At 50.1% G+C, this 22189-nt stretch overlaps 1 protein-coding gene across 1 annotated transcript in view; it reads left to right on the forward strand.

Moving 5' to 3' along the window:
* POLRMT (RNA polymerase mitochondrial) overlaps nt 1-22189 on the forward strand; it is a 44419-nt gene that overhangs the window by 3064 nt on the left and 19166 nt on the right. Inside the window, exons 3-14 of the mRNA XM_083720200.1 lie at nt 312-1036; nt 1527-1657; nt 3125-3311; nt 4586-4735; nt 6989-7150; nt 9985-10155; nt 11826-12065; nt 13452-14234; nt 17033-17155; nt 17805-17927; nt 18193-18372; nt 20403-20489. Of these exons, the coding sequence (XP_083576326.1) occupies nt 312-1036; nt 1527-1657; nt 3125-3311; nt 4586-4735; nt 6989-7150; nt 9985-10155; nt 11826-12065; nt 13452-14234; nt 17033-17155; nt 17805-17927; nt 18193-18372; nt 20403-20489 (3062 nt within the window). The remainder of the gene's footprint in view (nt 1-311; nt 1037-1526; nt 1658-3124; nt 3312-4585; nt 4736-6988; nt 7151-9984; nt 10156-11825; nt 12066-13451; nt 14235-17032; nt 17156-17804; nt 17928-18192; nt 18373-20402; nt 20490-22189) is intronic.

Below are 22189 nucleotides of genomic sequence, written 5' to 3' on the forward strand. Positions count from 1 at the left end.
GCTTAGAAAATGAGCAACACCCGAAGCACTGAATTCTCTAAAACGAAAACTGGCTCTCAAGAGTTTCCCGATCCTAACTGGAACGTTGGAAACGGCAATATCCCAATTGCTTATTTGAAAAAGGGCTGGCATTCTTTTATAATGGTGTTGTCTTCATCAAAAAATATTTAACAGCATCGCTGTTTCAGGGGCCATCACTACTGGGAAAACCCTCTAAAAACTAGGTGCATCTTATTTACAGATGCCTTCTTTAATTCAACGTGCCGCATTACCCGGCGATTCGACTCATCCTTTCCTTTCCTCCCCTACAGTGCTGGAGGCGAGAGTGCAACAGCTGAAGGCTGAAAATGTATCCGAGGTGGCCATCGGCGAGGTCCAATGCTCTCGCCTGCGCAAGTTCAGCTCCCTCCCGCCCGCCCCGCGGAAAACGGCCGCTGCCAGCCCGGCTCGGAACGAGAGCGCCCCAAAACGCGAGGAAAAGACCCAGCCTAGCCGCTGGATCGAGAAGCTGAAGAAGGAGAAGTCGATGAAGCACAAACGCCTTCTGAAATTGGAGGCCAAGCTCTCGGCCGCCGTCCCGGGCGACGCGGCCGAGCCCGTCCTGGAGTGGATCGGGCCTGGCGTGAAGGACGACGATTTCTCCCTGAGGTCTCCCGCTAAAGAGATCCGGCCGAAGCTCAAGGGGCGAGCGTCTAAGTCACAGACGTCCAGCAAAGCCGACGACGGCCAGCCAAACAAGACGGCCAAAGTCTCGATCGGGACGCAGTCTCGGGATCCTTCCGGGAGCTGCGAGGAACCGGGGGAGCCTTTTCGGGTCTGGGATGCCGCCGAGGGGACGCTCCCCCTGGACGAGGAAGACGGGAACCGCCACATGAATGTCAAGCTGAACATTTTGTCCTATCTGGACGCCTGCCTTTTTCTCGGTCAGCCCGAGAGGGCCCAGCAGTGCTTGATGTTTTATCACCGCTCTCACGCCCGCAGGAAGCGTCTTGACGTCCGAATGTACAATCTCGTTATGCAAGGGTATGCTAAGAAGGTAAGGAGATTTTCATCCCTGCTTGCAGCGGTAGAGCCAGGGTGGATAAAAATCAATTAAAAAATAATAATCTGATCTTTTTTATTTAAATCGGATTTTTTAAAAATTGAAATCAGATTTTTAAATTTAAATCAGATTTTTAAAATAAAATGCTTTTGGAGGAAAAATCTTTCTAAAGATTTTCTATTTAAGTTACATTATAGTCCAATCCCACTTCTGACACCAAGGGACGCGGGTGGTGCTGTGGGTTAAAGCACAGAGCCTAGGACTTGCCGATCATAAGGTCGGCGGTTCGAATCCACCATATAGCTTAGCGCTATGCAAATGGCCTCAGACGAGTCCCAGGCTCACGCTCCTCTCGCAAGGAGTTGGTTGGAAGAATTCACTTCAATGTGAAGGGCTTTGTAGCTCAGCGGCAAAGCATCTGCCTCGAATGCAGATAAGCAAGAAGTCCTGGTTTTAGTCTCCTGTCCTTTCTTTCTCCCCTCAGGGCCTCCTGACACAGGTTGGCAGACTCTTCCACCTCCTCGAGGAAGCTGGCTTGAGGCCCAACCCGGACTCTTATGCCGCTGCGCTCGCTTGCATGGGGCAGTGTGGGGCGTCTCGGAACATCATCTTCAGGTGTTACTCTTGACATTGGTCCCTTCTTCCTCAGCGACAGCGGTGGTGCAGTGGTTAGAGCATTGGGGCTGTGGCCTGGGTTGAAATCCCCACTCTGCCATGAAGCTCACTGGGGGACCTTGGGCCAGTCAACACTCTCAGCCTACCTACCGGATTAAATGAGGACTAGGACTCGGGAGACCAGGGTTTGACTCCCCCACTATGGCCATGAAGCTTTCAAGGATGGGGGGGGGCGTTGGGGCCAGTCACCGCCTCTCCACCTAACCTACCTGACAGGTGTGTGGTTGACTGAGAAGGGCCATGTACACCATCTTGAGCGCCTTGGGAGAAAACGTGATCTACAGATATCTTTCTATATAAATAGAAATGAAGCGTGTCGTCGCGCTGTGCATTCCAGTGGGAACAGCAAGCTTCTCTGTCCTCCCTTCTCCTGTAGAAGGGGGGGGGGAGGTTAGTGCTTGTGCCAGGAGATATGTGGGGAACTTGAATAATAACATTCACTTCTCCATTTCCCATAAACCAACTCCCCCTCCCTCCCAGTCTTCAAATCCCGATACCGCAAGTTCATTTTCTTTACTGTGCATAAAGTCCAGAAGGGTTTTCCAATCATTCATAAATCGCCAGCGGTGATTATAAGCATGTTGACTTTGCCGTCTCAGCCAAAGCCATTCATTTCGATAGCCGTTTTTTTTTAAAAAAAAAAGAATATTTATTAAAGTTTTCAATAATAATACAATAAAAATCAAAAAGAAAAAAATACAAAAATAAAAATAATTAAAAACACATAAAGTTTCCATTTCTTATTTTTCATTAACTTATTTCCCAGACCTCCTCGTACCTCCCTTTTTTGTATTCCAATTCAAATTGTTAGTTCAGCAAATCCTTATCAATAAATTTTAACCTATTTCTAACCCCTCCCCCCCCCCCATATTCTCTTAAAGCATTACAGCTGGAAACCACTTAATTTCTGTCCGACGTCATTCTAACATTCATTAATTTTGCAATATTTCTGTAAATAGTCTTTGAATTTCTTCCAATCTTCTTCCGCCGACTCTTTTCCCTGGTCTCGGATTCTGCCAGTCATTTCTGCCAATCCCATATAGTCCATCACCTTCATCTGCCATTCTTCCAGAGTGGGTAGATCCTGTGTCTTCCAATACTTTGCAATGAGTATTCTTGCTGCTGTTGTAGCATACATAAAAAAAGTTCTGTCCTTCTTTGACACCAATTGGCCGACCATGCCCAGAAGGAAGGCCTCTGGTTTCTTCAGAAAGGTATATTTAAATACCTTTTTCATTTCATTATAGATCATTTCCCAGAAAGCCTTGATCCTTAGCCGTTTTTTGATAGGCGGTAATGACAAGTCTCCGCGAGAGGAATGGGAGGGGGCCGCTTTCTACGGACACTACTGACCCAAGCCTCTTTCTCTGCCGTTCCTTCTTCTACCCCCCCAAACCCCCTCCACAGATGCCTTCAGCAGCTCAAAGAAGATGGCTTTCAAGTGAAGGACCTCTTTCGGGACTCTGGGTTCGAGGAAGACTGGAGGAAGATGGTGCTGAAAGCCGTCCGGAGGGTTGTGGAAGACTTCCAGGCCCCACCTCCTCGCCCTGCCGAAATCTGCACGGTTCCCCTACTCCGGGACTTCTACGCAAAGGTTATTATTATTATTATTATTATTCATTTATACCCCACCCATCTGGCTGGGTTTCCCCAGACACTCAGGGTGGCTTCCAACAGGATATTAAAAACACAACAAAACATAAAAAACTTCCCTAAGCAGGGTTGCCTTCAGATGTCTTCTAAAAGTCAGATAGTTGTTTATTTCCTTGACATCTGATGGGAGGGCGTTCCACAGGGCGGGTGCCACCACCTAGAAGGCCCTCTGCCTGGTTCCCTGTAACCTTGCTTCTCGCAGAAGGCCTTTGGAGTTGGACCTCAGTGTCCAGGCTGAATGATGGGGGTGGAGACGCCCCTTCAGGTATATTGGGCTGAGGCTGATTAGGACTTTCAAGGTCAGCACCAACACTTTGAATTGTGCTCGGAAACGTCCTGGGAGCCAATGTAGGTCTTTCAAGACCGGTGTTATGTGGTCTCGGCGGTTGCTCCCAGTCCTCAGTCTGGCTGCCACATTCTGGATTAGTTGCAGTTTCCAGGTCACCTTCAAAGGTAGCCCCACGGAGAGCGCATGACAGTAGTCCAAGCAAGAGATAACCAGAGCATGCACTACTCTGGCGAGGCAGTCTGCGGACAGGGAGGGTCTCATCCTGCGTCCCAGATGGAGCTGCCCTGGAGACAGAATTGACCTGTGCCTCCATGGACAGCTGTGAGTCCAAAATGACCCCCAGGCTGTGCACCTGGTCCTTCAGGGGCACAGTCATCCCATTCCAAACCAGGGAGTCCCCCACACCTGCCTGCCCCCGTCCGCCCAAAACAGTGGATCCTCCAGTCCCAAGAGCAGTCTAGCTGAGGTTAGTGAACACCAGGGATAAGGAACACAGGAGAGGTCTCTGCTGCCTTAATGCCCTTTGCCTGCTGAGCGTCACTAGGTAAAGGTAAAGGGACCCCTGACCATTAGGTCCAGTTGTGGCCGACTCTGGGGTTGCGGCGCTCATCTCGCTTTACTGGCCAAGGGAGCCGGCGTACAGCTTCCGGGTCATGTGGCCAGCAGGACTAAGCCGCTTCTGGCGAACCAGAGCAGCGCACGGAAATGCTGTTTACCTTCCCGCCGGAGCGCTACCTATTTATCTACTTGCACTTTGACGTGCTTTCGAACTGCTAGGTTGGCAGGAGCAGGGACCGAGCAACGGGAGCTCACCCCGTCATTGCGGGGATTCAAACTGCCGACCTTCTGATCGGCAAGTCCTAGGCTCTGTGGTTTAACCCCATGGTGCCCTGCCCACCCCCGCCCACTTTTCTTTCTCGCCCCAGGGGAAGCCCGTCTCCTACCCCAAGCTCGATTTCACGGCGCAAGAACTGCGGGACCAGTTCCGGAAGCAGCTGGCGATGGAGGCGTCGGACACGGTTACCATCGACTCCGTGGAGGCAGCCAAGCCCTTGACGGAAGAAGCCAGCAGAGCGGTAAAAGGATGAGAGAGGGGGAAAGAATTTGAAACGGAAAGGGGTCAAACAGTGTTGAAATTTGGGGAGGCTGGATAGTTGCCATGGAATCTGGGTGGATTTGATTTAAATCAAATCAATTTCAATCACGATTTAGATCACTAGTCAGTAAGACTTGATTTAAAATCACTAGTCAGTAAGACTTGATTTAAATCAATTTTTGTTTCAGAAAGATTCATTCTTGCTGGTATAATCTTAATACTTACAACCATATGAAGGTTTCCATTCTGGATTAATAACTTTCCAGAGTAGTTTTTACAGTTTATATCAAAAATTACCGATTTGGTTATACTATTAGAAACACATTGACAGATAATTATAAAATTATTGTGAGGTTTAATAATTTAACTCTTTATATTTGGGCAACTTTTCTGCTGTCCTTTATTGGAAGGAGAAAAGTAATCATTTCCTTAATAACCATTTAAACAATTTATTTAACTGAAACAATGACATTATAGCATATACATCCATGTTTGTTAACTGATGTGGTTAAACTTTTTTAAACAAAAACTTAGAGTGAGTTTTAGCACACATGAAAAACTTAAATCGTATTTAAATTGATTTGATTTACATCAAATCCACCCTGGCATGATGCCAGCTACCGGCGGAGATTAGCCGGGAGGGGAAAAACCATGAGATCTAGCACCTTGTTGTGCCAAAGCCCATTCCTTCCTGCTCTCCGTCTTTAAACATTTGTCTCGGGCAGGGGCTGATGTGAGTTGTAGATTGCGCATAGCTGTCAACTTACAGATTTGAAAATAAGGGACCAGCAACCTCGAAAATAAGGGATCAGCAGCCAAAATCAGGGATTTTAGTCAACCAGCTGAAATACGAGGTTAATTTGGGAGAGCAGCGCCGGTTTTCAGCCCTTCGTTTCCAGAGGTTGCTGCTCAAGACACCAGCCGATGAAACACTGCAATTAAATAACTACAAGCAGCAACCACTTTTCGTGCAAAACGAAGTCCAAGCTACGAAGATGCTGCTGCAGTTCTGTATATTTTTTGTCTTGTGCTCCATCTGCAGCTCTCAGTTCCATCAGGTGGGGCGGGAGGAAGGGGGGGGGGAAATAGCGCCCGAAGTAAACCCACAGATCAGACCATCTATGCTAGTCTACCACTACAAATCTACGGGAGAAGCGCTTGCGCTCCTTCCCTTGTAGCCCTTGGAACACCTGCCCGCACCTCCGCCTCCTCCTCTCTCTGAACTGCTTTCTCTATGGTTGCCCTCGCTCTCCTCTCAAGGCTCCTCAGTCCCAGTGGGGAGGGGCTCCCGGGAGCCGAGGCTGGTGAGAGGAGGCCAGAGGGGGGCGGGCTGGGCTGCCAAGCAACCCAGTTGGAGCTTCCCTCCTCCCTGGCCGGCAGAGAGAGGAACTGCTTCCTTTGAAACCCGGGAAATTTAAGGTACATTGTCAATAAGGGACAGCAGCGGCACACGGCGCTGGGATAAGGGACTGTCCCGCCAAATAAGGGACGCTTGACAGCGATGAGTTTGTGGCCGGCTTGCTGCTGCGGTGACCTGAAGCGGCAGTCCGCCTATCCTACTCTCTCTGCAGCCCTGGGAATACGCTGCGCCCACTTACTGTATTTTTCGCTCTATAAGACGCACTTTTTTCCTCCTAAAAAGCAAGGGGAAATGTCTGTGCGTCTTATGGAGCAAATGCGTGGTCCCTGGAGCCAAATTGCCTAGGGGTGAAAAGCAGATCGAGCTTTTTTTTTTTTTAACAAAGAGGAAAGGGGGTGTTGAAACGAAGCCCGCTAAGCAGCTGATCGGCAAGTGATCGGGAGGGAGATAAGGGACGCTAGCGATAAAGGAGGCTGCCTGGGAGGGGGGAGGTAAAAGCACATGGATCCTCAGGATTTTTGCATTGGGTCACCCCAAATTCACCATCAGCTCACATAGCATGTCCATGGCTATAGCCTGCACCAAAAAAATTCCCACATCCACTGTTTTGTGGTTACAAAGCACGGTTCCACATGGATTCTCAGGATTTTTGCATTGGGCTACCCCAAACTTACCGTCAAATCACATATCATGTCTGTGGCCACAGCATGAACCACAACAATCATACATTCACTGTTTCGTTCAGAATTCCCCCCCCCCCCCAGTTTTCCTCCTCTAAAAACTAGGTGCGTCTTATGGAGCGAAAAATTCGATAATACCCCATTGTTGTGATGATGATGATGTAACTTTCTTTACGGTTTTGCTCATGCGCAGCGGAGCCTCCTGTCCGTCCTCCGCAGCCGCTGGCGAGCATCTCTTCTGCAGAGCCTTCAAGAATCCAAGCTGCACATGGCGCAACGGAATTCGGGACAGCTAAACCTCTACCCCTTCCTCTGCGTTCTGAAAGACGAAGAATACGTTGACGTCCTCATGCGGGTAAGAGGGTTTCTCCCCCTTCCTATAATTTTTTAAATTTTTTCTGCCTTACGTGTTAGAATATTCATTTAAACAACCTTAAAATATCAATTCATCATGCGAAAGGCTAGGCTGGATGAATCCCTAGCTGGAATTAAGATTGCCGGAAGAAATATCAACAACCTCAGATCTGCAGATGACACAACCTTGATGGCAGAAAGTGAGGAGGAATTAAAGAACCTTTTGATGAGGGTGAAAGAGGAGAGTGCAAAATATGGTCTGAAGCTCAGCATCAAAAAAACGAAGATCATGGCCACTGGTCCCATCACCTCCTGGCAAATAGAAGGGGAAGAAATGGAGGCAGTGAGAGATTTTACTTTCTTGGGCTCCATGACCACTGCAGATGGTGACAGCAGCCACGAAATTAAAAGACTCCTGCTTCTTGGGAGGAAAGCAATGACAAACTTAGACAGCATCTTAAAAAGTAGAGACATCACCTTGCCAACAAAGGTCCGTATAGTTCAAGCTATGGTTTTCCCGGTAGTGATGTATGGAAGTGAGAGCTGGACCATAAAGAAGGCTGATCGCCGAAGAATTGATGCTTTTGAATTCTGGTGCTGGAGGAGACTCTTGAGAGTCCCATGGACTGCAAGGAAGGAAATCAGCCCTGAGTGCTCACTGGAAGGACATATCCTGAAGTTGAGGCTCCAAGACTTTGGCCACCTCATGAGAAGAGAAGACTCCCTGGAAAAGACCCTGATGTTGGGGAAGATGGAGGGCACAAGGAGAAGGGAACGACAGAGGACGAGATGGTGGGACAGTGTTCTTGAAGCTACCAGCATGAGTTTGACCAAAGTGCGGGAGGCAGTTGAAGACAGGAATGCCTGGCGTGCTCTGGTCCAGGGGGTCACGAAGAGCTGGACACAACTAAACAACAACAACAAAATGTCAACGACTTCCCTTCTTCTCTTTCCACGGTTCATTTTGCACAACAGAAATCCCTGCATATTTTCCATAAACTACTCAGCCATTCGGTATTCCGTTGTTTCGTCCATCAAAACTTAATTTACACTTAATTTACTCTTGCATCCTTTGCTGTCGCTCGAGGCTCAGGTGGCCTCAGTGGCTTGGAGCGCCTTCCATCATCTTCGGCTGGTGACCCAGCTACGCCCCTATCTGGACAGGGATAGCCTAACTACTGTTGTCTGTGCTCTGGTAACCTCAAGGTTAGATTACTGCAGTGTGTTCTACGTAGGGCTGCCTCTGGAGACGGTTCGGAAACTTTAGCTGGTGCAGAATTCAGCGGCCGGGTCACTCACAAGATGGTCTGAGCATATTACATCGATCCTGGTCCAACTGCACTGGCTTTTGATTAGTGCTGGTTTTGACCTATAAAGCCTTAAACAGCTCAGGACCGCAATACCTCAAGGACAGCCTCTTTCCATATGAACCTACCCGGACCCTGAAATCATCCTTTGAGGCCCTTCTTCGTGTGCCTCCTCCTCAAGAGGTTCAGAGGGTGGCAACACAAGAACGGGGCCTTCTCTGCGGTGGCTCCCCGTCTGTGGAACACTCTCCCCAGGGAAGTTTGCCTAGTGCCTTCACTATACACCTTTAGGGCCTTTTAAACCAGGCCTTTGGTTGATCTGATTTACATCCTACGCCCTTTTAAAATGTGTTTTTGTTGGAAGAAATTTCAAGATTATTTAGCTAAATATTGTAGTTACAGATAGGTAGCCGTGTTGGTCTGCCATAGTCAAAACAAAAAATTCCTTCCAGTAGCACCTTAAAGACCAACTATATAGAAGGGTCTGGTGACTTCTGTTTCAGTGTATCTGAAGAAGTGTGCATGCACACGAAAGCTCATACCTAGAACTAACTTAGTTGGTCTTTAAGGTGCTACTGGAAGGAATTTTTTGTTCTAAATATTGTAATATAAGATAATTAGAAAATACTTGAAAGTACCAAACAGGCCTAGGTTTAGCATAAGAATGTTGTTTTATTAATATGGATCTAAGTCAATAAGAAAAGAGATGAAGATAGTAGATTGAAGGAGTTAATGTAGTAGAAAGATGATCTTGGAGAATTGTTATAAGGTGATACAATGAAATTCAGTTAGAGGGGATTCAGTTAACAATGAAATTTAAAATGAACCTTAGAAAGAATATGTGTTTTTTTAGTTTTGTTCTTTCTTTCTTTATTTCTTGTAGTATTGCAGTGTGTTTTCTTTTGTATGTTTTATGTTTTATCTGTTAAAAACAATATTCTTTTTTGGAAAAAAACACCGTATTTTTCACTCTATAGGACGCACCTATGGAGCGAATGCAGACCTTCGCTGAAGCCTGTAGAGCAAGAGGGGTCAGTGCGCACTGACCCCTCTCGCTCTCCAGGCTTCAGACAGCTATCCACAAGCCTTTTAAGCCCGGTGGGAGTTCCCGCCGGGCTCAGAAAGCTTGCGGATAGCAGCCTGTTCTGGGGTGGGGGGAAGCTCGGGCTCCCCCAGCCCCGCGGCTAAAAACACGCTCAGCTTCTCCCGGCTGTAGAGGTTGCGCGTGGCTAAAGAGGAAGCCAAGACAGCTATCTTGGCTTCTTTGCTCTTTGGGGCTGGTGGGGGAGGCGGAAATAAATTTTTTTCTTTATTTACCCCCCTAAAAACTAGGTGCGCCCTATGGAGCGAAAAATACGGTAAATAAATGTGTTTTTGGATTGTCATTTTTATTTTATATTATGCATTTTGTGGTTTTATATCTTGGACTTTATTCTGTGAACTGCCCTGAGGACACCCACCCCCCCCCCCGGGTATAGGGCGGTATGTAAGTTCAATAAATAAAGTAATAACCTCCTTTCTCCCCCAGAGCCTCAACAGCCTGTCACCGCAAGGGGAATCCCTCCTGGTCCTGGCGAGGGAACTGGGCTCCAAAGTCTACAGCAAGTTCATGTTGCAGAAGAAATCCAGGAGTCGCTTGGTGGACAAGATCCAGAGGCTGTATGACAAATACGTACAGCTGCTTGCGAAGGACACTCAGGTAAGCGCCGTCGCCTTGACGCCATCGGCCTTGCTCAACCGAGTCTCCCGAATCCTTATTTCCATGACATTTGTATCTTGCCCTCCCTCCCGAGACACATGGTTCTCCCCTTCCCCTTTTTGCCCGCACGACAACCCTGGAAGGTAGGTTGGGCGGAGAGTGAGCGACTGGCCAAAGGTCGCCCGGCGAAAGCTTCATGGCTGAGTGGGGATTCGAACCCGAGTCTTTCCAGTCATAAGCGAGCCCTCTAACATTGGCTCTCAGTGTTCGTCTTACAGTTTTGTTTTGCAGTGTTACAGGTTACGTTTAATGGAATGTTTTCGACTGCTGGAATAATTTCCAATACAGTGGTACCTCGGGTTACATACGCTTCAGGCTACATACGCTTCAGGTTACAGACTCCACTAACCCAGAAATAGTACCTCGGGTTAAGAACTTTGCTTCAGGATGAGAACAGAAATCGTGCTGCTGCAGCAGCAGCAGGAGGGCCTCATTAGCTAAAGTGGTGCTTCAGGTTAAGAACAATTTCAGGTTAAGAACGGACCTCCGGAACGAATTAAGGACTTAACCCGAGGTACCACTATAATAATAATAATAATAATAATTTATTATTTATACCCCGCCCATTTGGCCAGGCCTCCCCAACCACTCTGGGTAGCTCCCAACAGAAAATTAAAAACACAATAAAACATCAAACATGCCTTCAGATGTCTTCTAAAAGTCAGATAGTTCTTTATTTCCTTGACATCCGATGGGAGGGCATTCAACAGGGCAGGTGCCACCACCGAGAAGGCCCTCTGTCTGGTTCCCTGTGACCTCACTTCTCACAGTGTGTGAACTGCCAGAAGGCCCTCGGAGCTGGACCTCAGTGTCCGGGCTGGACGATGGGGGTGGAGATGCTCCTTCAGGGATACTGGGCCAAGGCTGTTTAGGGCTTTCAAGGTCAGCGCCAACACTTTGAATTGTGCTTGGAAACGTCCTGGGAGCCAACGTAGGTCTTTCAGGACCGGTGTTATGTGGTCTCAGCGGCCGCTCCCAGTCACCAGTCTAGCTGCCGCGTTCTGGATTAATTGCAGTTTCCGGGTCACCTACAAAGGTAGCCCCACGTAGAGCACATTGCAGTAGTCCAAGCGGGAGATAACCAGAGCATGCACCACTCTGGCAAGGCAGTCCGCAGGCAGATAGGGTCTCAGCCTACGTACCAGATGGAGCTGGTAAACAGCTGCCCTGGACACAGATTTGACCTGTGCCTCCATAGACAGCTGTGAGTCCAAAATGACCCCCAGGCTGCGCACCTGGTCCTTCGGGGGCACAGTTACCCCAATCAGAACCAGGGAATCCTCCACACCTGCCCGCCTCCTGTCCCCCCAAAACAGGGCTTCTGTCTTGTCAGGATTCAACCTCAACTCATTAGCCGCCACCCATCCTCCAACCGCCTCCAGACACTCACACAGGACCTTCACCGCCTTCACTGGTTCTGATTTGAAAGAGAGGTAGAGCTGGGTATCATCCGCATACTGATGAACACCCAGCCCAAACCCCCTGATGATCTCTCCCAGCGGCTGCGTGTAGATGTTGAAAAGCATGGGGGAGAGGACCGAACCCTGAGGCACCCCACAAGAACCGGGGACAGCAGTCGCCTCTAACTTTGAACCCTTCCTTTCCCGCAGCCGGATGGCTACCTTCCTCGCGAGTACTGGGAGAAGCTGGCGGCCGAGGACGGCTGCAGCCCCTCGCTGGTGTGCAAGGAGCACCCCTGGCCCCATGCCCTTCTGGTGCAGCTGGGCTTGCACCTGGTGGAGCTGCTGGTGCAGGTGCTCAAGATGGAGAGCAACCTCTTGAACCCAGGACTGGAGCAGAAGCTCATCCCAGTCCTCTACCACGTCTACTCCTTCCGCAGCGGTCGCCAGGTAGGGGGACGGGGCAAGGACCCGCCGGTTGCAAATTAGCAAGGGCTAGGAGGAAAGCTTTGCTTCCAACGGACTGGAAACTGGGGTGCGGTGTGGGACCTCCTGGGGCCCCCGTGGTCGTGGTGGGCGGAGCCAGGGACCAAAGTGGGCGGGGCCACGGAGGTGGATTGTGGGCAGGAGGCTGCATTGCGACCTAGGACCCTCGTCCTCTCCTGGTATGTCCCACAGAGGAACTTACGATCTTCCAACAAAAACATCTTGGAGGTCCCGGGCCACAGGGAGGTTAGGCTGGCCTCGACCAGAGCCAGGGCCTTTTCGGCTGTGGCTCCGACCTGGTGGAACGCTCTGTCACAAGAGACTAGGGCCCTGCGGGACTTGACATCTTTCCGCAGGGCCTGCAAGACAGAGCTGTTCCACCAGGCCTTTGGCCAGGGCACAGCCTGACCCCCTCCTTTGGCAATCTTCACAGAACTCCAGCCCAATGGTTGCCATCAATTTGATTTGAATTAATTTTTATAATGAAATGATTTTAGAATGTATTATTTTATTGTTGTTAGCCGCCCTGAGCCTGGCTTCGGCTGGGGAGGGCGGGATATAAATAGAAATTTATTATTATTACTATTACAGAGCTTGGGTACCGCTCATTCACCTTTGGACCCCCTCCCTCTCTCGTCGCCCCCTCTTTCCCACTCCCCGTCTCTCTGTCAGTCCCCTTAACCCCTTCTCTCTCTGCCTACTACTTTTTATTATTGTTATTATCAAAATAATTTCTATTAGTTTTCAATTTAAAAAATCCAATATATGCCACATTATATCAATACCAGATTAACCCACACATTTCTCGTTAACATTAACAAATAATCAAAAAGAAGACATTTTTACCGCCCCACCCCCCAAATTGCCGAACTGCCAACCTTCTGATCGGTAAGCCCTAGGCTCTGTGGTTTGGGCCACAGCGCCACCTGCGTCCCATTTAGGAACAGTTAAAAGGTAAAGGGACCCCTGACCATTAGGTCCAGTCGTGGCCGACTCTGGGGTTGTGGCGCTCATCTCGCTTTATTGGCCGAGGGAGCCGGCGTACAGCTTCCGGGTCATGTGGCCAGCAGGACTAAGCCGCTTCCGGCGAACCAGAGCAGCGCACGGAAATGCCGTTTACCTTCCCGCTGGAGTGGTACCTATTTATCTACTTGCACAGGCCTGCTTTTGAACTGCTAGGTTGGCAGGAGCAGGGACCGAGCAACGGGAGCTCACCCCGTCACTGCGGGGATTTGAACCGCCAACCTTCTGATCGGCAAGCCCTAGGCTCTGTGGTTTAACTCTAGGGGTCACCTTATACACAGGGAAAATTATGCAAGTGGTACGTTCTCCCTCCTTGTCCCCCTGCAGGTGGGCTTCATCAGGCCGCACCCCCTGTTCGCCCGCCTTCTCATGGAGGCCACCGAGACCACCCTGACGTTCGACTCCTTCGTCATCCCCATGCTCTGTCCGCCCATCCCCTGGGTCTCCACGCAGTTCGGCGCCTACGTCTTTGCCCCCACCAAGCTCATGCGCTACGTGGAAGGGGCCGTGCAGCACCAGCTGTTGCTGGACCGTGCCCCGCGCAGCAGCCTCTACCCCGTCATGGATGCCCTAAACCAGCTGGGCAACTGTCCCTGGAAGGTCAACCAAGCCATCTTGGATGTTGTCATCTCCGTCTTCAACGACAAGGGCAACGAGAAGCTGGACGTCCCCCCGCCGCCCTCGGAAGCCCCCCAGCCCGCCGCCCACTTCCCCGATGGGGCCGCCCCCAGCAAGGTGGCGCTCCGGCGGGAGGCGGCGCGGTGCCGCAAGAAAGCCACGGAAATGTACAGCCTTCGAATGGACGCTCTCTACAAGTTGTCCATCGCCAAGCACATGAGCGGCCGGGTTTTCTGGTTCCCGCACAACGTGGACTTCCGGGGGAGGACATATCCTTGCCCTCCGCACTTCAACCACCTGGGCAGCGACCTCACGAGAGCCATCTTGCTCTTCGCGGAGGGGAGGCCCCTGGGCCCCCACGGCCTGGACTGGCTGAAGGTCCACCTGGTGAACCTCACGGGGCTGAAGAAGAAGGAGAGCCTGCGGAGCAGGCTGGCCTACGGCAACGAAATCATGGAGGACGTCTTGGATTCGGCGGACCGCCCCCTGACGGTGGGTCAGTGGAGAGGGGGGCAAGTGCCAGGTCCATCCCAGGCAGGAATTGGTCCGGTCCAGGGGACACAGAGACCTTGGGGGATGCCCATCTTACCTGGCAAAGAATAAAAATGATTACCGTATTTTTTACTCTATAAGACTGAACCTTTTCCCTCCTAAAAAGTAAGGGGAAATGTGTGTGCGTCTTATGGAGCGAATGCAGGCTGCGCAGCTATCCCAGAAGCCAGAACTGCTTTCGCTGCGCAGCGATCCCTCTTGCTGTTCTGGCTTCTGGGATTCAGAATATTATTTTTCTTGTTTTCCGCCTCCAAAAATGAGGTGTGTATTGTGGTCCGGTGCGTCTTATAGAGCGAAAAATACGGGTACGCAGTGGTACCTCGGGTTACAGGTGCTTCAGGTTATAGGCGCTTCAGGTTACAGACTCCGCTAACCCAACAATAGTACCTCAGGTTACTTTGCTTCAGGATAAGAACAGAAATTGTACGGCAGCAGCGGGAGGCCCCATTAGCTAAGTTCTTAGCTTCAGGCTAAGAACAGTTTCAGGTTAAGAACGGACCTCCGGAACGAATTAAGTACGTAACCAGAGGTACCTCTGTATGCTGTTTTGATATAGGTCACCTCGGATTATAGGCTGTAGCCCTAAAACGAGATCTTGAAAGGCAAGGGTAGGCAACCTAAGGCCCGGGGGCCGGATCCGGCCCAATCGCCTTCCAAATCCAGCCTGTGGACGGTCCGAGAATCAGCGTGTTTTTACATGAGTAGAATGTGTGCTTTTATTTAAAAGGCATCTCTGGGTTATTTGTGGGGCATAGGAATTCATTCATTCTCCCCCCCCTTTCAAAATATAGTCCGGCCCCCCACATGGTCTGAGGGATGGTGGACCGGCCCATGGCTGAAAAAGGTTGCAGACCCCTGTTGAAAGGGGTGTGTGTGTTTGCTGGGGGTGTGAAATAAAAAATTCTCCCCAGACGTTAGGAGGTCTGTAGTACAGTCATACCTGAATGCCTTCATACTTGGACGTTTTGGCTCCTTTCCTAGCCTTCAGTGAGACTTTGCTTGAAGGCTTTAAAAAGTTAGGTGTATAATTGTGTCTTCCTGGTTCGCGCCATTCAGGCTCCCAGAGTTGTTTCCCATATCTCCCTTATATCTTGATCTCCCTTAATGAAATGATCTGCGTTGCGCTGAGTTATCATCAGTCTGATCGCTTGATAGCTTGGGTGTAATCGCAAGTACTCTCGAACCTCCTTTACTGATTTTTTAAATATATATATACACATTCGCTTGTGCTGCTCTGGGTGGTTTTGTTGAGAAATGCAGATTTATTTACTTCCTTTTGCAATAACACCCCCCAAAAAACACACACACCCCAATATGTGCACAAATAGACTTGATATGAACGTTTTTAAGGGTCTTTAGGGTAAAGAGCGGTGGGACACAGTGGCACTGTGGGTTAAACCACAGAGCCTAGGACTTGCTGATCAGAAGGTCGGTGGTTCGAATCCCTGCAACGCGCTGAGCTCCCGTTGCTCGGTCCCTGCTCCTGCCCACCTAGCAGTTCAAAAGCACACCTGTGCAAGTAGATAAATAGGTACCGCTCCGGCGGGAAGGTAAACGGCGTTTCCATGCGCTGCTCTGGTTCGCCAGAAGTGGCTTAGTCCTGCTGGCCATATACCTGGAAGCTGTACGCCGGCTCCCTCGGCCAGTAAAGAGAGGTGAGCGCCGCAACCCCAGAGTCGGCCACGACTGGACCTAATGGTCAGGGGTCCATTTACCTTTAGGGTAAAGGCAGGTAATATATTAAGATGGTTGGGATGTTTGGTGATAGAAATGGTGGCAATAGCAATAAGAACTGCCTCTTTCCGCGTAGGGAAAATGGCCCAATAGCCATGGATAGATTTCTCCTCCGTTTGCCCAGTCCTCTTTAAAAGTCGGTGCACACCGCCGCCTCTTGTGGAAGGGAGTTCCAAAGTCCAACAGGCATCCACAGATTTGAGCTTTATGGGAGAGAGAAGGGAAACTTTTCTCCACGTGCAGAATTTTCTTAAGTTTCTATCCCCCCCCCCACAATAATGTTTCTTAATGTTCGTACAAAAAGCATAACATAACAAAAAAGAGAATAGACAATAATAAAGCGAAAAATAAGAAAATAACAAAAATAAAAAACATGAAATACTTCCCACATCCCATATACTACGACATACACTAAAACTTAATTAGTTAATTAAAATCCATCTTCATAAACATATTACTTGACTTCCTCTAATCTTTTCCATCTGAATTTCCTTGTAATTAAATGTTGCAGTTTCCAATATCATTATTTCATATAACAATATTCTGGTCATGATCAAATTTCCTAACTTTCCTTATTGTACATTTTCTTTATTATTTATTTAATCCTAATTTAATCCTAGGCCTAATTAGTTCTTTCAAGTGATTACATTATCTTTAATATTTCAATATTTATTCAAATAGTCTTTAAATTCTTCCAGTCTTCTTGATGTCCCTCTTCTTTCTGGTCGCGGATTCTCCCGGTGAGATCAGCCAGCTCCATAAACTCCATCACCTGCCATTCTTCCACCCTTGGTAGCTCTTGTGTTTTCCATTTTTTGGCTAGTAAAATCCGTGCAGCAGTTGCAGCATACAAAAATACTTTTACATCTTTTTTGGGCAATTCAGAACCTGTTATTCCAAGGAGAAAGGCCTCTGGTTTCTTCATAAATAGAATTTTCTCAAGTTTCTAGTCCTGGGTACTTCTCCCAGTCGGCTTAACCCTTTCTTCGCCTTACCCTTGCCAGGGCCGGAAGTGGTGGATGAACACGGATGAGCCGTGGCAGGCTTTGGCCTGTTGCATGGAGATCGCCAAGGCCTCCAGAACCCCGAACCCTGCTGAGTACGTCTCCCATTTCCCTGTCCATCAGGTATGTATTTGGGGGGGGGCACCTCTCCCCTCAAATGTGCTCTTTACCCCTTTCCGTTCATGAATTGGAAGTACAGTCGTACCTTGGGATCCCGAACGCCTTGCCAATCAAACGTTTCGGCTTCCAAACGCCGCAAACCTGGAAGTGAGCGTTCCGGTTTGTGAACGTTCTTTGGAACCCGAACGTCCGACGCGGCTTCTGATTGGCTGCAGGAATTTCCTGCAGCCAATCGGAAGCTGCGCCTTGGTTTCCGAACGTTTTGGAAGCCAAACGGACTTCCGGAACGGATTCCGTTCGACTTACGAGGTACGACCGTATCTCAGTGTGACACCCAAAATATGCAAGCCCAAAGGATATTCATGCCGTCTCAAATCAGTCTTGGAGAGAGAGATATCTAGCAGGGCTGCTCTTGTTGACGTATGTTATATGATAGAAAAGTGGAACCTCCAGAGCCAGGGCAGTCTACCTGCGATTCCTAAACGCTGAGGACCAGGAGCATTCAAAATGGGGGAGCTGTTGCCTGAAGCCTGAGCTTCCCACACATGAATCGGTTTGCTCCAGCAGGGTTCCTTTCCATCCATCCATCCATTTTATTTAAATCACCACCACCGCCGTCTAATTCCCTTTCTGCCTTTTCACTCCTCCCCAGGACGGCTCCTGCAACGGGCTGCAGCACTACGCGGCCCTCGGGCGGGACATAGTGGGCGCCACCTCAGTGAACCTTTCCCCTTGCGACATGCCGCAAGATGTCTACAGCGGGGTGGCTCAGCAGGTAAGAGCTTGGCTCCGGGGCGCTCCCACTGTGGAAAAGCCTTTTGAGTTGTCCCTTCCTCCCCGAATGCATGCCTTTCCAGTGAGCACTCAGGGCTGATTTCCTTCCGAATGGAGAGGTTTGATCTTCTTGCAGTCCATGGGACTCTCAAGAGTCTCCTCCAGCACCAGAATTCAAAAGCATCCATTCTACAGCGATCAGCCTTCTTGATGGTCCAGCTCTCACAATGCCTTTGTCTTTTATCCCTTCCCCTCCTCGCTTGCAGGTGGAAGTGTACCGGAAGCGGGACGCCGAGCAAGGCGTCAAAATCGCCCAGGTCCTGGATGGGTTCATCGGCCGCAAGGTGGTGAAACAGACGGTGATGACGGTCGTGTACGGGGTCACCCGCTACGGTGGACGCCTCCAAATCGAGAAGCGCCTCAAGGAGATTGACGAGTTCCCGCAGGTTCGCTCTTTCTTTCTTTCTTTTGACATGCTTTTGAACTGCTAGGTTGGCAGGAGCAGGGACCGAGCAACGGGAGCTCACTCCGTCATCGCGGGGATTCGAACCGCCGACCTTCTGATCGGCAAGTCCTAGGCTCTGTGGTTTAACCCACAGCGCCACCTGCGTCCCTACCCTTTACCTCCCTTCAGATCAGAACCAGTGAAGGTCCCGTGTGAGTGTCTGGAGGCGGTTGGAGGATGGATGGCAGCTGACAGATCGATTAACAGATCAGGGTTGAATCCTGACAAGACAGAAGGACTGTTTTGAGGGGACAGGGGGCGGGCAGGTGTGGAGGACTCCCTGGTCCTGAATGGGGTGACTGTGCCCCCGAAGTACCAGGTGCGCAGCCTGGGGGTCATTTTGGACCCACAGCCGTCCAAGGAGGTGCAGGTCAGTTCTGGCCGACTCTGGGGTTGCAGCACTCATCTCGCTTTATTTGCCGAGGGAGCCGGCATACAGCTTGTGGGTCATGTGGCCAGCAGGACTAAGCTGCTTCTGGCGAACCAGAGCAGCGCACGGAAACGCCGTTTACCTTCCTGCCGGAGCGGGACCTATTTATCTGCTTGCACTTTGACATGCTTTTGAACTGCTAGGTTGGCAGGAGCAGGGACCGAGCAACGGGAGCTCACCCCGTCATCGCGGGGATTCGAACCGCCGACCTTCTGATCGGCAAGTCCTAGGCTCTGTGGTTTAACCCACAGCGCCACCCGCGTCCCTTGTGCATGCCTTACAGTCCTTCAAAGTAGGCCCCCTCTGATACAAGGCACCGTTGACAACGTTTGTAGAACAGTTGGAAACTTCTGGAGAAGTCCTTTTTCCGTACTACTTTCAGTTCCCTCGTCACAGCGGCTTGGACGTGTGAAATGTTGGAAAAATCTGTTCCCTTTCAGTGAAGATTTCAGTTTTGGAAACAGAAAGAAATCCGGTGGGGCCAGATCAGGAGAATACAGAGGGTGGGACAACCCAGTAACCTCAGGAACGATTTTGCTCAGAATATGCAATTCTTCCGCCATCATTCGGACGGGCAAACGCCAATCCTGTATCAATAACTCACGGACTCTGTCGACATTTGCTGCCATTCTGCTTGCTGTTGGTCTGCTAGACAGAGGGTCATCTTCGACGGTTTGCCACCCTTCACGGAAACGCTTAAACCACTCATAAACTGTCTTTCGAGTTACAATTGTGCACAATTGTGAGCATTTCGTGGGTTTCCGATGCCGATTGTATGTTCTGATATTTCTCGCTGTCTGATTCCTGTGACCACTCACCGAACGTCCCGGTCACACCTTGTATTATATCAACATTTATATTTTGGGATTGATTAATGTTCTCACAAGGGACGCAGGTGGCGCTGTGGGTTAAACCACAGAGCCTAGGATTTGCCGATCAGAAGGTCAGTGGTTCGAATCCCCTCGAAGGGGTGAGCTCCCGTTGCTCGGTCCCTGCTCCTGCCAACCTAGCAGTTCGAAAGCACGCCAAAGTGCAAGTAGATAAATAGGTACTGCTCCGGCGGGAAGGTAAACAGCGTTTCCGTGCGCTGCTCTGGTTCGCCAGAAGCGGCTTAGTCCTGCTGGCCACATGACCCGGAAGCTGTACGCCGGCTCCCTCAGCCAGTAAAACAAGATGAGCGCCGCAACCCCAGAGTCGGCCACGACTGGACCTAATGGTCAGGGGTCCCTTTACCTTTACCTTTAATGTTATCAAACGCGTGCATCATTTCATGCTTAGTGCATGTTCCCACGGGCTGTCGGCAGCATTCTGTGTTACAAACCAAGCACTGCTGGGAGTTGATTCTTTCCGTTTTACAATCTTTCTATTTAAAAAAAAATCAGAGGCATTTTTTTTCTCTTTCTGAATGTGCGGCACAGAGAAGGAAGTTTGACAACCAGGGGCCCGCACTGTCCTAGCAAAAGGGGCGAGGGGCGAAAGTGTTGTGAGGTTCCCCCATTTCTGCCTTTTCACTATACCCATTTTGCGTTCCCTCCGTCCAGGAATACGTTTGGGAAGCATCTCATTACCTCGTGCAGCAGGTCTTCAACAGCCTCAAGGAGATGTTCTCAGGAACTCGAGAAATCCAGGTACCTCCTGTGCTTTATTTATTTGCAAACGCTTCAGGGAGTGTTTTTAATGTTCTGTTGGGAGCCGCCCAGAGTGGCTGGGGAAACCCAGCCAGATGGGCAGGGTAGAAATATTATTATTATTATTATTATTATTATTATTATTATTATTAGTCCAGGGCAGCTGTTTATCAGCTCCATCTGGTACGCAGGATGAGTCCCTCCCTGCCCGCAGACTGTCTGGCCAGAGTGGTACATGCTCTGGTTATCTCCCGCTTGGACTACTGCAATGCGCTCTCCGGGGGGCTACCTTGGAAGGTGACCCGGAAACTGCAACTAATCCAGAATGCTGCAGCTAGACTGGGGACTGGGAGCGGCCGCCAAGACCATATAACACCGGTCCTGAAAGACCTACATTGGCTCCCAGTACGTTTCCAAGCACAATTCAAAGTGTTGGTGCTGACCTTGAAAGCCCTAAACGGCCTCGGTCCAGTATACCTGAAGGAGCGTCTCCACCCGCATCGTTCAGCCCGGACACTGAGGTCCAGCTCCGAGGGCCTTCTGGCGGTTCCCTCACTGTGAGAAGCCAAGTTACAGGGAACCAGGCAGAGGGCCTTCTGGGTGGTGGCACCCGCCCTGTGGAACGCCCTCCCACCAGATGTCAAAGAGAAAAATAACTACCAAACTTTTAGAAGACATCTGAAGGCAGCCCTGTTTAGGGAAGCTTATAGGCTATTGTATTTTAGTGTTTTGTTGGAAACCGCCCAAAGTCGCTGGGGGAACCCAGCCAGATGGGCAGGGTATAAATAATAAATTATTATTATTATTATTCATATCTGTACACAATGTGCTGAGTCGATTGCGCATATGTGCGGGGAACCTATATGTCGTAGGGCAGGGGTCAGCAACCTAAGGCCCATGGGTCACAAGAAGCCCATGGGGGTCATTTTACCCGCCCACAAGCCACCCCCGAACCGAGCCACCCACTCAGTGAGTCCGGTGCCCTGCGCTAAACCAGCACAGCACAGTGCGGGAACTCCCTTCTGTGGTGCTGAAAATTGCGCCTGTGCATGCTCAGACTATAGCTGTCAACCGTCCCTTATTTGGCGGGAAACTCCCTTATCCCAGCACCGTGTCCCGCTGCTGTCCCTTATTGATGATGTCCCTTAAATTTCCCGGGTTTCATGCTCGCCCGGCTCGTGTCCTCCGCCACGCGCATGCGAGTTGCCGCGTCCCTGTCTCTCCCTTTCCCCCCTCAGGGGCGCGTTGTGAGCAGACAGGTGGCGGCGGGCAGGCAGGCAGCCCCTCTCTTGTGAGACTTTCGCCACGCTGCCAGGAGAAGCCGGAGGCGGCAGCGGCGACGGCGGTTCAAAATGCGGCCTGAGGGAGGAGGAAGAGGAGGGGATAGGGAGGGATGCAGAAAGGCGGCTGCAACCGCCTCATGCCGGGCTCGTGCGCAAGAGTCTCTTTCCCAGGGAAGGGCCGATGGAACTCCTCGCGCCAGGACGACGGCAACCCCGACGTGCTGCTTAGCATCCCCTCCAACCAGTGCAGGATCTTAACGTAGTGATTTCCCCCTCTGCATCCCTTTCATAACTCTATTTTTACAAATCATTTGTCCACCCATAATTTTACTAGTTTCCTGTCAATCGTACCAATGTAGCTTTTCAAATAAATGATAAACTTTCCCCATTCTTTATTAAAGAGGTCCTCTTCCTGGT

Source organism: Podarcis gaigeae, assembly GCF_964106915.1.
Source record: "Podarcis gaigeae genome assembly, chromosome: 18".
Lineage (NCBI taxonomy): Eukaryota > Metazoa > Chordata > Lepidosauria > Squamata > Lacertidae > Podarcis > Podarcis gaigeae.